Consider the following 17,506-nt stretch of genomic DNA (forward strand, 5'->3'; position numbering starts at 1 on the left):
CCAGTACTTGAACATGGATTCTAGTCTTCGCAACATTTTCAAGTAGGGTTCTTACTGTCTTTGTTTTGCAGACATTTGGATTCACACAAAAAAAGCTAATGTAGTGTTGGGGTGGGAAAAGGGGATTCAAGATATTAAGGAAGTGAAACAGCTCGGTATACATTGATTTTGGAGGCTGAGGAAGAAGTCTGGGGTGGTCCCAAGGCCTTGAGCTTTGGAGGACTGGCAGGGGATTCCTTTAGTGATGAGAAGGAACCATTTGAGGTGGGGAAAGGGCTAGAAGAGCTGCTCTTTAGGTATATTGAGTGGGTGGCAGTTTGCTGGACAGAGGTCCAGGTGGAGGGTGTCAGTCAGCCAGTTAAATACAGGAGTGTCGACGGATGAGGAAGAAGTCTGGGTTGGGAGGAAGGTTGCATAGAAGGGGCCACCTCCTTTATATGGACAATGTCCTAGCTAGTTACCTCCCAGTCCACCCCTCTCCTGAGGAATTTTTGTTTTGGGGGACCAATACAAAGCCAACTGGCCTTCAGGGGGTGTACTTGGCAGACATTCTCATCTGCACTTGGGAAAGGCAAGGCTAAAGTCTTGGGGACCTCAGACCCCTCTCCAGCTCTGCCTCGACTGTCCTTGCCCAGTCTGGACCCGATGGGGGAAGTGAGTGGCCCAAGGCAGGGAAGCCCAGATCCAGTGAGAAATGTCCAGAGGACCTCCACCAGCCACGTGCATCAGAGCCTGGGACGAGAGCACTGGTTTGAGGGTGCCCTGTTGCTACTGTGGCAGCCTGTATGCACTTGAATTTTTAGCTCTTGCTCCAATCCTTTGTCATCCCGAGTGGGGAAGCTGTGGCCTAGACGGGGAGGGCCTTGGACAAGCTCTCAGTGTGGAGTATGGGACCCCTTCCCAGTCATGGACCAGAGGAGGAAGGCCATTGGAGGCCACTCCACCTCCACTCCCTTCAGGCAGTTAAAGAGCGACAGAGGAGGTTATGGCAACAAACATGGCACCCGCACCTGGGCTCCTGCTTGCAGCACAGAAACCGGTTACTACCCTGGACCAGGAGATGGTGCTGTTCTCTCACCGGTGGTTGCAGAAAACTGCCTCACATTTTGGGTTGTGGGGAGGGTTGGCCGGGGAGGGAAAGGGTCATGGGTTGTGGGAGCCTCTTGGGAAGCTTTGGGTTTAGTTACTTCCTTTTTTCTTTTTTTATTGAATTTGTTGGGTTGACACCGGTTAACAAAATTATACAGGTTTCAGGTGCACAATTCCACAACACATCACCTGTACACTGTATTGTGTGTTCACCACGCCAAGTCAAGTCCCCTTCCATCACCATTTACCCTCCCTATACTATCCTCCACTACCCAGCCCCCTAGTTCCCTCTTTCTGAAGCTCACCCCAGCCTGGAAAGTTACCTCTTTCCACCATGGGCCTCTAGCCCCTTCCTAGAGCCGTGCTTGGGAAGGCCCTTCGGCAAGCAGAACCCCTGAAGTAACCCCTGGATCTCTTTTCGGTCTGGAAGCTTAGGAAATTCTGATGCAAATAGATGTCAATTCTCTCAAGCATATACAGTTGGTCCCCTTATATAATCTGCATACCCTTCAAAGGGGTTCATTGACCCCAGGTAAAGATTCCCCGAGCGAGTCCATTTCTGGAGGAGGACACCGAGGCACAGAGGGGCCAGCCGCTCCCCAGAATCTCGGCATCGCATGAACACAAGCACCCGCCTTTGACTCTTGCAGGCGTGGGAGGGTGTGACTCAGAGTGGGTTGCAGCAGAGGTACTGCGCACAGTGGCGGCTGCAGAGCCACGAGCTGGAAAAGGGGTGTAGGTCCCTCTTCCCATTGCTCTCTCTGATGCTAAGAGAGGGACCACCTAGGCCGGCTCCTTGCAAGCACCGGAGGGCTGAGGCTGGGAGTGCACTCCCGTCTTCCTAGCACTCCTCAGCAGGTGTCCCACCCGCCTGTCCCAAGCATTGGGAGAGATGGGCATGGGGCGGGGGGCGGGGGGGGGCGGAGAAGAAGGTTGAAGGGACCAAAGGGAGTGGCTGGTGCTGGCAGAATGGGTGGGACTGGACAGAGAGGCTCACTCTGTGACTCCCTCCTCCCACCTCCGGTATCCATCTCTTTACCCTTTTAGGCCTCTCCTGTCTCTGGCTCCCAGCCTCCCCCTCCTTTTGCATCTCTCCTCAGCCTAGGCAACCTCTGTCCCCACACAGTTAAACTCAGGCTGAGGTGGGAGGATGCAGGGCACATGTGGGTCAGACAACAGAGCCAAATGGTGGGTTGGCACCACCAGCAGTTTCCTGGGCATTCTCTGCCCTAGGCCAACGGCGCTGCTGGTCCAGCCACCCACTGAGTGGGCGCAGAGGAAGGCAGAGGCTATAGTGAGGGCACCAGCTGTTCCCGGCCCTCAGGCTGTGAGCATGCTGTCAGTGGTTCAGCCACCCGAAAAAGCTGTTGTGCTCAGCAGTGCGGCAAATGGGCTGGGGAGGAGGCCTGGGTCCAGGCCAGCTGCTGGCTGGTGGCAGATGCGAGTGGGGTGTGCAGGAGGGTTGGCCGGACGGCTCCCACGGTCTCCAGTGGAGTGGGGTCTTGATCCCCGGAACCTCTGGCCCAGCATCTGGGGTGTCTCTGTTTCCATCTTGCTGGTTTAAGCACCCCGAGACCCAGGGCCCAGTGGGAGAAGAGCTGACTGGCCAGAGATACGATTTCTCAGGGGCTGGGACACTATTCCGCTGTGACCTTGGGCAAGTTCCTAGTCCATCTGGGCCTCAGTTTCCCCGGGAACAAAAGGGACCCGGTTCAGCAGGATCATCCCACGACCTTGGAGAAGCCACCTTATGTCCCAGGGCCTCCCCTTCTCCGTCCTTCCTCATCGGGTCATTGACAAGATTAAATAAAATCAAGTTCCTGGCTTGGTTCCTGGAACACAGTCGGTGCCTATTATGTGAGTTGCTCTCTCTTTAAGCCTTTGGACTGGACGTGTGACCCCTTTTTTCCCCGCCCACCCTCAGGGGTCCTCGGAAGAGGGGGTCATCCTCCTCCTTCTCCCCACCAGCCCCGAGGCCCTTCCTTGGGTGAAGGGCCCAGAGAAAGCTCAGGGCCCGGTCCCACCTGGCCTACCTTGCATTGGGGGCGGGGCGCTGGGGAGCGGACCCCGGGGCGTGCCCATGGGGAGGAGCAGGTCCCCCGCCCTGCAGCACCCCAGCAGGTCCCGGCACCCCCACAGCCCGCCTCCCGCTGCCTCCCCGCTCCCCTCCGCCTATAAATAGCCGGAGACGTGCTCCCGGTGACGCGGGCGCCCGCAGGGCAGGGGGTGGGGGGGTGCTGTTCTGCCGGCGCAGGTGGGCGGGGATCTCCGCGCCAGGCTCCCGATTGAGTCATCTCAGGGCCCCACTGTCCGCGACGGTCCCCGCCGCCAACGTGTGTGCCTCGGACTCGGGAGGCTGCGGGGCGAGGCTGGTCCCGGGTGGACACTGAACCCCGCAGGCCCCGGGCTCGCAGGGCACCGCCGGGCGGGCGGGGAGCGTCCAGGCGCGCGGAGGTGTGTGCCGCCCCCGGCGCGACCCAGGTGCGCGGGGAACCGGAAAGTGGCCGCAGCCCCGCCCGCACCCCCAAACCTTGCTTCCCTCTTTCCTGGGGTCCTTTCCACGCCCTTCTCCGCGTCGGCTCTCCGCAGCCCCTTCTCTCAAACACCTCCCGATCCCGCTGAGGCTGCTCGAGCGGAAGGGAGGGAAGAGGCTCGGGGACCCCTCCAGTGTCAGCCTCAGCACCCCTCCCAGAGATCAGCACCCTGGGCCGGCCTCCTCTCAGCTCTCCCAGCCCCCACCCCACTCCCTGCCCCTTTCTCCCTGTTCCCAAGCGGATACACAGAACAGACCGGCTGGGACGAGAAACGTTTAATTAGGGGTCCCGGGGCTTGGCGGTGCCCCAGCAGACCGTCATGCAGCCGGATGTACAGTGGGCAACGGGCCGCCCCTGGGGTGTTGCTGAGGGGCCTCATGGCAGCAAACAGGGCAGTGTGGCTTGAGTCCCCCTCTGCGGGGGGCGAGGGGAGACGTGGGGCAGGAGCCAGTGGGTAAGACCACGTGTCCCTCCCACCGCACGGGAGGGCATGACTGTGCCCAGGGTGGGGGTGGCATCAGCTGGCACGATCAAGGATCAAGGACACTAGAGGAGGCTCTGAGCTGGGGGGAGAGGGAAACTGGCACCAGAGAGAAGCAATCTGCGAGGGAGTGTTCATCTCTGTGTGCCCACCCGCCCTCGAGGTGCCTTCTCCCTTCCTTTCCTGGTGGCCAAACCACCACCCACCTTCCCAGCCGCTCCCTCCCTCTTCCTCCCAGGGCTCTGTGTCCAGGACAAGGGGGCAAATGCAGCCAGAAAAGGGACCTCACTGCAGAGCGCAGAGAGAGGGGTGAGGAAGGCCCTTTGGAAGTCAGCCCTGAGGCTGGGCTCCCGGGGCCTCCCGTCCGCGCCCCTGGCTGGTGGGTCCTGCTGCTGGGGGGCTTTTCGGGTCCTGACAATGAACGGGGCGCGTTTTGCTCTCAGGCGGGTTTCTGAGTTCAGGTTGCTCTTGGCTGTCCTTTTCCCGGGAGCCAGGGTGGGGTGCGGCTGCTCTGTGGTGACTGTTCCACTCCAGGGGACAGTCTCTGGTTTGCCACACATCCTCCCGCCCTCAGCCCTCCCCTCCTCTGTCCGCCCAGATTTCAAGTAACGGGAGAGGTTCCTGCAGGACTTTCCTGAGAATTGATGGAGTGACAGAGGCAGTGAGACCAGGAGATGGACTCGGGACCCTCCCGTGGCCCCGAATCCCCTCCCACCCCGTCTGTCAGCGACACAGAGCAGCACTTTGGGGGGGGGAGGGGGGGGGAGGCCGGGAAGGCACTCACAGCCCAGCCACGGGGCGTGGCCGCCGCGCACAATCGGACCCAAGCAGAGGCTCCGCGGGAGAGGGCGTGTCAGTCATGCAAAGCTGGTGTGGGCACAGGGAGGCTCTCGGGGAAGAAGCGGCAGGGACGTTCCCCCAAGAATGCCCCTCAGGGCTGGGCTCAGCACGGCAACTGGACTGGGGGTGCCTGGGCACGGGGTGGTCCTTCCTGGAAGCTTCCCCATCCCCCCCATTCTCTCCTCCACCCCCATCCCCAAGTCCCAGAGGAGCACATCTCTCAGGACACCGAGGGACCCAAGAAATGAAACCTTCCTCAGGGCAGAAGCCTCCCAAGCCATGGTGCATGGCCGCTAGGAGAGAGGCAGCGGGAGGAAGGGTGTGGGCAGATGCCTGCTCCCCTCCTGGGACCAGAAGCGAGCGCCAGGCACAGGCAGGGGTGGCATCTGGGTTCTCTTGGCTCCTCTCAGATCTCGGTCAGGGCGTCGGCTGGCACCAGGCCCCGCTTCTTGCCGCTGCTGACGCGGATGAAGCCGTCAGCATCCTTGCTCCTGCCCACGCCCACACAGATCTGAGCCAGAGAGACAGGAGCTCAGGCCTGGCACTGCCTGCAGCCCTGGCCCCTAGTCCTGCTGATGGCTCCCAGGGGGCCCGCTCCCGGGAATGAGGGAACGGGCATCAGATGTGGCTGGAGACCTCCGCTGGGGTGATAGGAGCAGATCCCATAAGGGTCTGGGCAGCAGCAGCAAGACCAGGACATCAGCAGACACAGAGCAGCACTTCGCGGCTGACTTTGAGATCAGCTGGTCTAACGCAGCCCCTCTCCCATATCGCAGAGGGAGCAGAACTTGTCTGAGGTTACACACCAAGCCAGAGGCAGAGCCACCATTCAACCCCAAGCCTCTGGACTCCTAATGCAGTGCTCCTCTTCTCCCCAAAGCTGTCTCTTCTGTAATTCAGCCCCCTGCCTGTGCCACCAACCCCAAGTCCCAGCAGGAGAGGACTAGAGGGCCCGCAGTCCCGCCTCCTGTAACCGCTGCAGGGCCCGGGCACTCACCTGGTTCTCCTTGAGGCTCAGGTAACCCTGTTCCTTATTCCCGGAGAAGGGTTGGCAGCAGCGCCAAACATTCTCGCCCGGCCTCACCCGCTGCACGAAATTGGCTGGGAAGAAGCCAACCCGGTCGCCAATCTTGCCCTGGGGATGAGGCTGGCATGAGCACCAGTGCCACCCCCCACCGCTTTCTCTAGACCCAGTGACCACTGAGAGCCAATGCCAGATTCTGGGTTCTCTGTATTCAAGCCCCCAGTCGGGTGGCTTCTGCATTGGGAAGGGCATTAGGTGGGCAGAGGGACAGAGCTGGGGTGGCTTGAGGGGGGGTGTCAAAGCAAGAGCAAGGTCTGAGGGTTGGTCCCAGGCTTGGCTGGAGGAAGTGGCTGGAGGAGGAGTGGTCTTTGGGGCCTGGAGAGAAGGTGGGGCAGTGCCCGTTGAGGGCAGAGGTGGGTGAGATGCCTACCAGGGTCCCTCCGTCTCCCACCCTGCCAAGTCACCTTCCACCAGTCCTCGTTAGAGTCATCCACCAGCATGATCCGATCTCCGGGCCTGGGAGGAGAGAGCGGGGGCAGCATATGGGGCAGGGTGGGCTTTCCCCCTCTGCATCCCCACAGTCCTGGACCCCAGACCCCTGCATGCCCCCCTCAGCTGAAGGAGGACTCCTGATGCCCTCAACAGGGGGACACTGTGTGATCGCAGGGACAGCAGGCATTGCCAGGACAGAGCTGGGGCGGAGGCAGGAGCCACGCCATTAGCACCCATTCCCTCTTGGACCCGGGGCAGCTCCGCTCCTCTCTGGGCTCAGCAGCCTCAAGTCCGCCAGGAGAAGGTTCCTGAAGGCTCCCTCACACTCGTGTCCCAAGGTCTGGAGTGCAGAGCCCTGAGGTTGGAGCCAGGTGGCCACCCGGTGGGGCTGGGCACAAGGAGGACTTACTGTAGAGCCAGGTCGTTGTTCTCCTGGGGCAGAAACTTGTAGAGCGCAACATAGGAGTACATGGGCCCCACGTCCTTCCGCAGCGGGTGTTTGGGGGGCTGTGGGAGGGCTCTGGGTCAGTGATGGGAGGGCCATACCCTCTTCACTCCACCTACTGGCCTTGACCTTGCTACCTGGGGGCTGGGAGGTGGGGCACAGCTCCTGGGTCAAGGATAAGGAGAGGTCAGTCTCTCCTATCGGCTGTGCTCACACACCCCAGGGGGGACTGGGCCAGGACGGAGAAGGGGACACTCTGCTGCCTTCTGCACCCTGAAACTGCCCACCCTTGGGGAACAGGAGTGGGAGCAATAGGCGTCGGGTGAGTGGTGGGAGGGTCATACCCCTGCCTCCTGTGACCACTCCCCCTAGCATGGCCCACCCCTATAGGCTGTAGACTGAGAATAAATGATGGAGCAGTGCTCCTCCCACTCACCCTGTTCTCACCCACCTGTGGGCCAGTGCCATTCCTTCCCCACCTGGCCTACTGGGGCTGGTGCCAGCATCACCTCACCTGCTGTCCCGGGCTCTTCTCCTCTGGTCCTGACCCTTCGCTCTCTGCCGGGGCTGTGAACACTGCAGATGCCAGGGGCGGGAGACAGGGTGTGAGGCGGCAGGAAGCCACCGCACTGTGACACTGTGATCCCTTCCTGCCCCTGCGCCTTAACCTCCACTCACCATTGTCGCCAGGGCCCTCCTCCGAGCTCCGGATGCTGCTTTCCCCATCCTCCGTCAGCTCTTCCCGTTCGCTCTGGGGACAGAGAGAGGGAAGGGTTCAGTCCCTGGACCCTCCTCCTCAGAGACCCCTGTTCCCGAGGTCCCCCTCTGGTGCCCACCATACCAGGCTCCGTGTGGGGGACTCGGAGGTGCTGCTGAAGCTGGAGCGGTTCATCAGTGCCAAGGAGGTGCCATAGCGAAGGGTCTCGTAGATGGGGTCCACCTTCCCGCTGGCACCTGCCGAGGATCCACCCTCAAGGCCAGGCACCCAGCTGCCGGCCTCGCTCAGCCCTGAAGCCCTGGACCGCAGCCCTGGCTGAACTCCGGTCTCCCCTCATCTGCCCTCCCCATTCTCCCTCCTCCTCCCATGACCCCTCACTCTCCTCACTGCCCATATCACTCCGTCACTTAGTCCTACCTCCCGAATGTTCTAGAATCTGCCCGCTTCCCTCCATCTCCACCACTACCAGTCTGCTCCAAGCTCCCAAACTCTCTCTTGGCAACCATCACAACCTCCCCACTACTCTCTCTGCTTCCACTCCGGCCCCTCCAATCCACACAGCAGCCAGAATGCCCTTGTAAAAACACAAGAAGTGTCCTTAGAATGAAGTCCAAAGAATCGTAAAATGGACCCTGAGGCCCTGAGCCCATGGTCCTGTTCCACCTTCTCACGCTTACTCCCTCAGTCCCAGCCATGCTGTCCTTTCTGTGACTGCCCCTTCCCGCCTCAGGCCACACCCTCTGCCCACACTGGCCTTCCCAGAGCCTCAGTGGACGAGCTCCCCGCCCTTCACTTCTCCGGTGCCTTTCCCAGTCTCCATGGTTGAGGACGGTGGCTGCTTTCTTCTCTCTTTATTTCCTATCCTTGTTGTAGGCATTCATCTGAATGATGACTCATTGATAATTGGTGTGATTATCTATTTCATGTCTATTACAGACCAAGAACTTCACCTTCTTCAGTGCTATGTCCCTGTGGCTGGCACAATGTCTGGCATCCAGTAGGTGCTCAGGAAAGTGTTTGTTGACGGATGAGTGAATGAAGGAGCCCTACATGCAGGACAGGAGCACCCACAGAAGGGAGGTGGTAGCGTGCCAAGAACTGGCAGTGCCCGTGTGACACAGGTGCCCAGATGAGGAATGTATGGGCTGCTCAACACCCCACAGTGGGATCAGGAGCAACGGGGGAGACTCACCAGTGGGTGGGGACTCCCGGCTTGTGGAACAGGCTGGTGGCGGCTCATGCACCAGGAGGGGGGAGCTGAAGTTGCGACGGAAGGAGGAGGACTACGGCAAGAGGGGGCAGAGAGAGGGCATGAGGATGTCACAGCCCAGGGAGTAATGGGTCTTCCTCACCTCCACACGGGGAACCCGGCTTGAGGGGTACTCACTCCCCCACAGGCTGGTTCTGGGGGCGCTCCGCCGGCCATCTCCACTCACCGTCTTGACTGGGCATTGCTGGTGGGAGATCTCCTCGGAGCACCAGAGGTGGACACTGACTTTGCATGTCTTACACCGCAGGCCCTGCTTGGAGTTTCCTGAGAAGAATTTGGGTTCAGAAAAGGAGGTTGATCAAGAAGGGACACACCCATGGGCGATGGAGCAAAGGAGGCAGGTGAGGGGTGGGGAGAGGGTAGGGGACCAGTCTCCGGGACTAGCCTCTACCCCTCATCCAGTCAGGGTGAGAACTTGCACTGAAGCCTGAGTTGTTAGTAAACACAGCAAGACTGGGCACCCCCCACCCCAACAGAGCTCATCTGTCTGCCCAGGGTGAGGGGCACAGTGAGCACTGGGAGCCATGAATATCAGGAAGTTCCATAGGCCAACTCCCCATGCCCACCTGGCCCATCGCCTTGCCCACCTCAGGCACCTACCTACAATGAACTGGTGGCACAGCTCACAGGGGTTGGCTCGCTTGAAGACATGTTCCTGGAAGCTGTGCAGCCTCACTGGTTTGAGAGATGCCAGGGGACGTGGGGCTGGGCAGGGGGAGGGTGCCGGGGTGGGCAGGCCCCTGTCTGTGGGTGCCCCTGGTGGGGAGGACGGGGGCAGCGGGGTTGGCGGTGTCAGCAGCACCTCGGTGGGGCACTTGAGCTCAGAGCCCGAGCGGAGGAAGAAGTTCTCCACGCTCTTACTTCGGAGGATGGTCTTGAGGGAAAGCGAGCGCTTGAACCGCTGGAGCTGAGAGAGGAAGAGGGACTGTGGGTGGAAGCCCGAGAGGGCGCTGGCCTCCCCTCCCCCAGGATAGGTCGGTGGGTCAGCGGCAGCTGAAGGCTGAGGGCCAGAGGTGAGATGAAGGACTAAGGGGAAGGCTGCCAAGTCCCAGAAGGTGGCTCACAACCCCAGATGCCTACAGTAACCTCCGTGAGCAAAGCAGTTCCGCTGGGCAGGCACACAACGGGGAGTGGTGGGGACTGCGGCAAAGTGAACAGCTAGGGAGCCGCTGCTGGTGTCCTCTGGCCAACGGAGGCCATCCCAGGACTGTCAGGTTTTTCAATTTTCAAAAGAAATCTAGACTTTTATGGGAAATTGAATAGAAACACATTTAAAAGGTTTCATTTTTTTGTTTCTTTGCAGAAATGGTAGTATACTATTTTTCCTGTGCCTTGCTTTTTTCACTTAACAGTAAATCTTGGAAATCATTCCATAACAATACTTAAAGAGATCCATCATTCTTTTTTATGGCTACGCAGGGTTTCATTGTATGGGCATACTGTTTACTCGAGTTAAAAAATACTTTGGGGGTCAAACAAAACACTCCAGGTCCCAGCTGTCCACCTGTGTTCTTGAACAGGGTGGGGGGGGGGTGGTCACCCTCAACCCTCATCCTCAGGGCTGATTTCCCCTCAAAACACCTCTCCAGCCTGTCCCCTACTATCACCTCATCACTTGCACAGCCCTGCCCTAATTCAGGCCACAGCACCCCCAGTCTGATTAAGGCCACAACCCTTTGCCTCTACCTGCTTTATATATATATATTATTGATTTGAGAGAGAGGAAGGGAGGAGAGAGAGAGAAAAACATCAATGATGAGAGAGAATCATTGATCAGCTGCCTCCTGCACACCCCCTAATGGGGACTGAGCCCACAACCTAGGCATGTGCCCTGACCAGGAATCAACCATGACCTCCTGGTTCATGGGTCGATTCTCAACCACTGAGCCACACCAGCCGGGCTGCCTCCATCTGCTTTCCACACAGGGAGGTGATCCCTGACCTTGCTAAAAACTTTTCATGACCCTAGCCAGTTTTGCTCAGTGGATAGCGCCTCTGCCTGCAGACTGAAGGTTCCCAGGTTTGATTCTGGCCAAGGCCACATGCCAGGGTTGCGGGCTCGATTCCCAGTAGGGGGCGTGCAGGAGGCAGCCAATCAATGATTCTCATCACTGATGTTTCTATCTCTCTCTCACTCACCCTTCCTCTCTGAAATCAATAATAATATATTAAAAAAACACCCCAAACTTTTCATGGCTCCTCAGGACCCAGCAAAAGCCCTTGCTCCAGACATGAAACTCTGCAACTTGGGCAAACCTGCCTTTCCAACCATGCCTTCCGCCTACCACCCGGGCACGAGGGCTTGGACTTATCCGTGCTTTATGCCTCTGAGCTATGGACTTATTTGTCCCCTTCTCTGCCTCATCCAATTAATACCCTCTTTATCCTTCAGGATTTCCAGCGACTCTTCCTCTTCCGGGAAGCTGTCTCTTCTGCAGGAATTCCATTTAGTGGAACCACTCCCTCCTTTGGGGCCTGTCGTGCCCAATGCTGACTTCCGTTACAGCTCCAATCAGGTTTATGTTGTTACTCACTTCTCATCCTCCCGAAGGACTGCGAGCCAGCCAAGGGCAGGGGCAGATGCCCCCCACCTTACAGGGCCAGCACACGTAGTAGCTGCTGGGTCAGTGTTGGCTGATAAATGAGCAAGTGGCTGGAATCCTGAATGGAGCCCTTTAGAGTGCAGAGTGGGTCCTGCAGGGGGGCCAGGGCTACTTCCACTGCTCACTCTAACGTACCATTCTCGAGTCTGCCCAGGGCGAGACCTGGAATCTTCTCTACCCAGATTCTCGCCCCACTCCCCTCCAGTTGAGAGCCCCCTTACCCCGGCCTACTCCTTTCCACCAGTGATAGAAAACGGGGGCCAGAAGCCTGGCTTCAGACAGGAAGACTTGGCCAGGGTTCCCAGCTGGCACACCGGGCAGCCTGTGTGCCATGGCAGCCAGCCTGGCAGTGGTGCCAAGAGGATGGAAGTGGTGGCCCCTCCAGCCCTGGGGAGGTCATCAGGCAGCAAGACGGATGAGGGGAGCAGAGAGGGAGATGTCTGGGCACAAGGTAGGCCTGGTGTGCCACTGCCGGCTGTGAAGCCAGAACCCTGGGGTGTCTGGCACACCGAGCTGCCCAGCTCCTTCCAAATGCAGCTTCCTGGACAGCACTGTGGGCTTCTTTGTGTGCCTGTGAGAATCGGGGCCCCGGGCCCAGGATGCCTGCACGCTGAGGCAGAGGTGGAGGGCCAGAGGGACGATGAATTAGAACACGAATGTGATCTATGGGCCAGATGTGGCTCTGGGGGCTTTCACAGGCCCAGGGAGGCAAGGGACCCACCGCTGCCCAGAGGCGGTGGACACTGAACACACGAGGTCTCTGGAAGTCTACGCTGGACGTGGGGGCAGAACTAACCTGCTGTCCAAAGGCAAGTCACTTCCCTTCCTCTCTCCGAGCCTCAGTTTCCCCACACCCAAGAGGAAAGAGGTAGGACTACATGCTCTCTCAGCAATGCAAGGCTCTGAGTCCAAAAACATAAACTTAGAGCTATAAGGGGCTATCACTGTCAGTGAGCTGGAAGTGAGTGAGCACTTTTTATGCAGCATCTCATTAATCCTGGCACTACCCTCTGAGATGGCGACAATGACCCCACTTTCAGATGAGGAACCGAGTCTCATAGGGGGTAAGTCACTGACCCATGAGTTCTCAGCTGGGAAGTAGCAGAGCCAGGACTCGAACCATTGTCTTTAGTGTTGAGCCCAAGTGAGCAGGAGCCTCCTGGCCCTCGGTCCCCTGCCTTGGCCCTCACCTCTGCCCCTCAGTTACTCCATGGGCTTGTCTGCAGGCCAGTAATACCATTTAGGTTAGCAGGGACTTGAAAGGCTGGCTATATAGAGCAGTCCCTACCCGATCCCCCGCACGTCCCCTCAGAGTGGTTGTCTGACTGTGTGGGTCACCTCTGTGACAGGAAGCACACCCTCTCTTGGGACAGTCAGTCCATCTTTGGGCAGCTGCGGCCGCTGGAAAGCGCTTCCCTGTATAGAGCCGAACCCTGCCTCCTGCCATTTTTGCCTGTGGGCCCCTGTTCCTCCCTTGGCTCCAGAAAGAGCTACTCCCTCTAACACATATCAGTCCTTCAAATATTTTAAGACATCAATCATGTCCCCCCTCCCAAGGCCATCATTTTCATAGCAACCTCACAGGATTTCCGTAATCCTCCCTATTCTCCTTTCCAGTGGCCCCCTGGCCTCAGGGCCACCAGCCACCTCTGTCGGGTTCCAGAGGCCTCGGGAACAAAACGTTCCCCAGCACCAGGGCAACCCCAACTCTGTCTGAAACTCACTGGCTCAGTGTGGGCCCCGCATACCACCTGGGGTAGCTGGCAGATGTCAAGGGCTGTGGTTGGAGGGCAGGAAGCATCACCTCTGGCAAATGGCTTGATGCCTGCTCGCTCCAGAGACATCCGGCTTGGCTACACGATGTCATTTGGGCCCAGCCTGGCCAAGGATTCCCATTCCTGAGACTCCTAGTTCCCAGAGATGATCTTTCCCCATCTCCCCATCAGCTATCTTTTCGGTGCCCACACTGTTCCAGGACCCATTCCCTGGCATGGGGAGAACTTGCCATGTACCCTGGTGAGCTGGGCCCTCTCTTGGATCCTGTTTCATCCCAATGCACCTGGAGCTTGTCTGGCTTGGAGCCTGAACCACCAGCCCTATTCTTCCGAATTCCTCCCCACTTCCCCATACCCTAGACCAGGGGTGGGAATGTCAGGTCCGCAGGCCGTATAAGGCCTGCAAAGTCACTTGGTCTGGCCCTGCCAAGGCCTTAGGGGTGAGTTAATTAAATGTTTAACCAAATAGAGCAGGCTAATTTGATAATTTCGGATGGCCCAAGAATGATGTTATGAATATCCAAATGGCCCTTGGTAGAAAAAAGGTTCCCCACCCCTGCCCTTGTCAGTCCCTTCTCTTCTCAATTCCCCGTTGTACCTCCTCACTTCCTGCCAGCTCCTGAAAGGGCACTAAGCAGCTGGCGGTGGGTGCTGGTGGACTTAGCACAAGCTGACTCAGATGGCAGAGCCGGCATGGCAGGGTCTTCCCAAAGATGGCACCAAAGGGGGTGATAGCGGGCCCTGTGTGGTAGTATGGGATGGGGACCCAGAAAAGGGGATGCTGACACTAGGAAGGTGGCTGAGTAGCTTGGATGCAGGGGTGAGACCCAACCTTAGGGTGGGCAGAAGGATGGATTTGGCAAGAAATGCCCAGAGGGCCCAAACACTGATAGATAAGCCTGGAATGTTGGCTTACTGCCTGTGGGTACCAGCCCCCTCTGTTGGACCTGCCTCGAACTGAGCTGGGTGGGCAGCAGCCAACCCTCCTCCTTTCCTCTCCCCCACTGCTACAGTCTGGAGATAGAAGTTTCTTTGAGACAGGATGGGGGAGGAGAATGGAAGGAGGCTGGCAAGGGTCCTGAATTATTCTCTCTCTGCCCACCTGTGCCCTCCTGACCCCCAGCCCAGCCTGTTACTATTGAGTTATTACTGAGCCCTTCACAGGGGGTGGCAGAGGGGAAGGAAGCAAAGGCACAGCACGGCCAGGCCACATGGGCACCCTACCTCCTCCCCTGCTCCTGGGATATCCAAGGCTCAGACCCAGAGGTGACTGGCATTGGAGGGTCCTTGGCCGGGGAGGAGGGCAGTGCAAACCTGCCAGGCACAGGCCTCCCCCTGCCCACACAGCTGAGCTCGCAGCCTGCTGATTGCTGAGGCAGCACTGCCCAGGGTCCTGCCTGCGTTCACTCCTGCCTGCTTGTGGGGAGCTCTTCAGGAAGGGGCAGAGCTGCCAGGCCTTGGTGTGGGAAGCAGACCCCCTGGTCTCTGGGGAGCAAGGAGGGGGATGGCAGATGTCTGTCCAGGGTGACTAGAGGCAACGGAGAAGGTCAGGGGCCTCGGACCTCGGGATGGGGCTCAGCTCCCGGGACCCTCTGCTGGAAAGAAGCTGTCACAAATATTCCAAGCACTAGCCTCCTGCCCCAACACCTCTTTCCTTTCCCAGTAGACACTTGACTTTCTGAGGGGGAGTTAACTCTGTGGTCTGAGAGCCCAGGGTCTCATTCTCAGAAGGGGCCAGGAGAAGGTCAAATGTATATCTGATAAAACAACAACAACAAAAAGAATTTAAAAAATGTCTATCTGAAGACTTGGACATGAAGACCCACGGGGTCCCTCTGGTTTAGGGATGAGGAGCTTGCTGGGGTGCCTCAGCCAGACTCCACCCTGGCTTTACTCACCTCCCCCTGGTCACTCCCTTGATGACCTTGACCTTGAATTAACCTTATATGCTGGGGGCAGGGCGTCAAGACAGAAGGAGGAGGAAGATGGGCATGGGAGAGAACTACAGATGCACTGGAGATACCAGGGGGAGCCAAAGACCCCATCTACTTCTGGTCCTCACTGCCTTCCTCCTCTGGGAGACAGGAGCAGGGAGGAAACAAAATACCCAGCAGAAGGGAGCGAGGAGGAGGTCTTGGCCTGAAGTCTGGAGGTGGGGCAGGGAGCCCATGCCCAGGCCAGCTCAGGTTGCTTCCCGTAGAACTTCTTGCCTGTCAGCTGTGAGCATCTAACAGTGGTTCTCAACCTTCTGGCCCTTTAAATACAGTTCCTCATGTTGTGACCCAACCATAAAATTATTTTCGTTGCTACTTCATAACTGTCATGTTGCTACTGTTATGAATTGTAATGCAAATATCTGATATGCAGGATGGTCTTAGGCGACCCCTGTGAAAGGGTCGTTCGACCGCCAAAGGGGTCGCGACCCACAGGTTGAGAACCGCTGATCCTAGAACTTTGGGAAGGGAGCAGACAGATTGGGGCGGGGGGGGGGGGGGGGGGGCTTGAATGTGAGCGACGCCCTCACCCGCTTCAGTGCCAGGAGCCTGGGCTCCGCCTGACTTCACTGGGGAATAATTTATTCACTGTGACTCCCGCAGGAGTAACGATCATACATAATTAGGGTTAATTATGACATTCATTAATTACGATGACTTCTCTTTTTTGCTTGTTACGCGCCCTTTCTCCTCCCCACCCCCCGTCCAGATCCCGGGGTGCGGGGGAGCAGCCTGCCTTTCTGATGTGGAGCCGCAGCCACAGCCCCGGGTCCCCGCCCGCCGGGCCCGCGCTGCCGCAGCCCCCAGCGTGGACTCGCCGCTGCGCACCCCTGGGCCGCGGCCTCGCGTCCCCAGACTAACCCGGTTGGGAGGGGGGATGCAGGACTGCGGCGGGTCGGAGACACTCAGAGATAAACACGCAGAGATGCCCGAAGAACGCGGGAGAGACGCGCCCCGAGATACCGAGACAGAGGCAGGCAGGTGGCAGAGACATTTTCAGAGAGACACAGGCAGAGAGGGGGGCAGGCGGAGCTGCACCCCGAGACCCGGCGGACTCCACGGGGATGCGCCTCGCACGCAACACACCGGCGCGCGCACCGCTACACACGGCCGCACGCTCCCCCCGCCGGCGCCGCGCCGCTTCCCTCCAACAGCCCAGGTGCCAGCTCCCCGGGGGGTCGCGGGTGCGTCTGCTCATCACGCGCGCAAGGGCGTGTCGTGCGCGTGGGATGGGGGCTCCGGGGGGCCCGCCGTGGCGAACCCACTCCCCCGCGCGGAGCCTGAAGAATCACACCTGCCCCGACATTGCGACCCCAGGGCAGCCGAGCCCGGAGCAGGGCGTCCGGCCCGGGGCGCCTCGGACGGGGAGGGGTCCAGGCCTCGCGCCTCCCGAGTTACCTTGGATTCGTGGAGGACGGACGCGGTCCCCGGGGCGGTGTGGGTGGCCGCGTCATCCGGTTCGCTCTCCTTCTCGCTCATTTCGGTCATGGTTGGGGGAGAGGGGCCGCGAGGAGGCCGAGGCCCGACGGTCCGCCAGCTGCGGGGCAGGCTGCGGGGGGCGGGCGTCTCTCTGGGACCCTTCCGCGAAGACTGCCACCCAATGAACCCCGGGAAAAACGCGCCCAGACGAAGCAACCCCTCACTCCCGTGCGCGGGCGGAGAAAGTTCCCGGGGTGGCTGGGGAGGGTGGTAACGACACCGAGCGAGGGGAGCGGGACGGCCCCGGGAGTGAGGACCGAGGGTCCGCAGAGGATGCTGCTCGGAGTCAGGGGAGGAGGGAAGTGGGGACGCGGGGATGAGCCGAGGGAGGGAGCCGGGGAGCTGTCCCGGTCCGGCCACCCCCGCCGCCCGCTGCGCCCGCCCCCCATCCTGCCCCCCCGCCCCGCGGGCCCCAGCCCCGCACCCCGAGGCCCCCTCCGCCCAGTCCTCGCCTCCCAACTTTGATTTAGGAGGTCGCGTGGTCCCGCCCCCTTCCCTCCGCCGCTCCCCCGCGCCGCTATGCAAATCTGCTTCTCAGCGATTGGCTACCGCGGGCGAAGGGGGCGGAGCCTGGGAGGGCTCGACAAGATGGGGCGGGGCTTGGAAGGGAGCGACGTGGCGGGGGCCGTTTTACGTTGAAAAGCCTGGAATGGGTGGCGTGACAAGGTTGAGGGATGGCTCCAGAGGTCATATTAGAGTCTGGATAAGGCTGGGGGCGGGGTGGGGTGGGGAATAGAGATCGGTTACATCTGCAGAAGGAGA

General features: G+C 59.5%; 1 protein-coding gene across 1 annotated transcript; it reads right to left on the minus strand.

The window, feature by feature from the left end:
- Positions 1-3,883: 3,883 nt before the first annotated feature.
- STAC2 (SH3 and cysteine rich domain 2) lies at positions 3,884-17,128 on the minus strand. Its single transcript, XM_081108795.1, has 11 exons — positions 16,664-17,128; positions 9,494-9,800; positions 9,060-9,157; positions 8,816-8,906; positions 7,747-7,859; positions 7,584-7,656; positions 7,420-7,481; positions 6,870-6,967; positions 6,433-6,484; positions 5,942-6,079; positions 3,884-5,455 (listed from the first exon to the last, which is right to left on the minus strand). Exons 1-11 carry the CDS (start codon positions 16,751-16,753, stop codon positions 5,351-5,353), a joined length of 1,227 nt encoding a protein of 408 aa, XP_080964921.1. The 5' UTR covers positions 16,754-17,128; the 3' UTR covers positions 3,884-5,350.
- Between the last annotated feature and the right edge of the window lie 378 nt (positions 17,129-17,506).

Source organism: Myotis nattereri (assembly GCF_964212035.1).
Source record: "Myotis nattereri genome assembly, chromosome: 16".
Classification (NCBI taxonomy): Eukaryota; Metazoa; Chordata; class Mammalia; order Chiroptera; family Vespertilionidae; genus Myotis; species Myotis nattereri.

What these genes read in the sequence shown, in the direction of transcription:
- STAC2 (XM_081108795.1), bottom strand. Translation starts at nt 16,753, where the DNA reads ATGACCGAAATGAGCGAGAAGGAGAGCGAACCGGATGACGCGGCCACC. An exon ending in GGAGGGCCCTGGCGACAATG is followed by an intron (nt 7,482 to 7,583) that starts GTGAGTGGAGGT and finishes TGGCATCTGCAG; the next exon opens with TGTTCACAGCCCCGGCAGAG. An exon ending in AGAAGAGCCCGGGACAGCAG is followed by an intron (nt 6,968 to 7,419) that starts GTGAGGTGATGC and finishes GCCCTCCCACAG; the next exon opens with CCCCCCAAACACCCGCTGCG.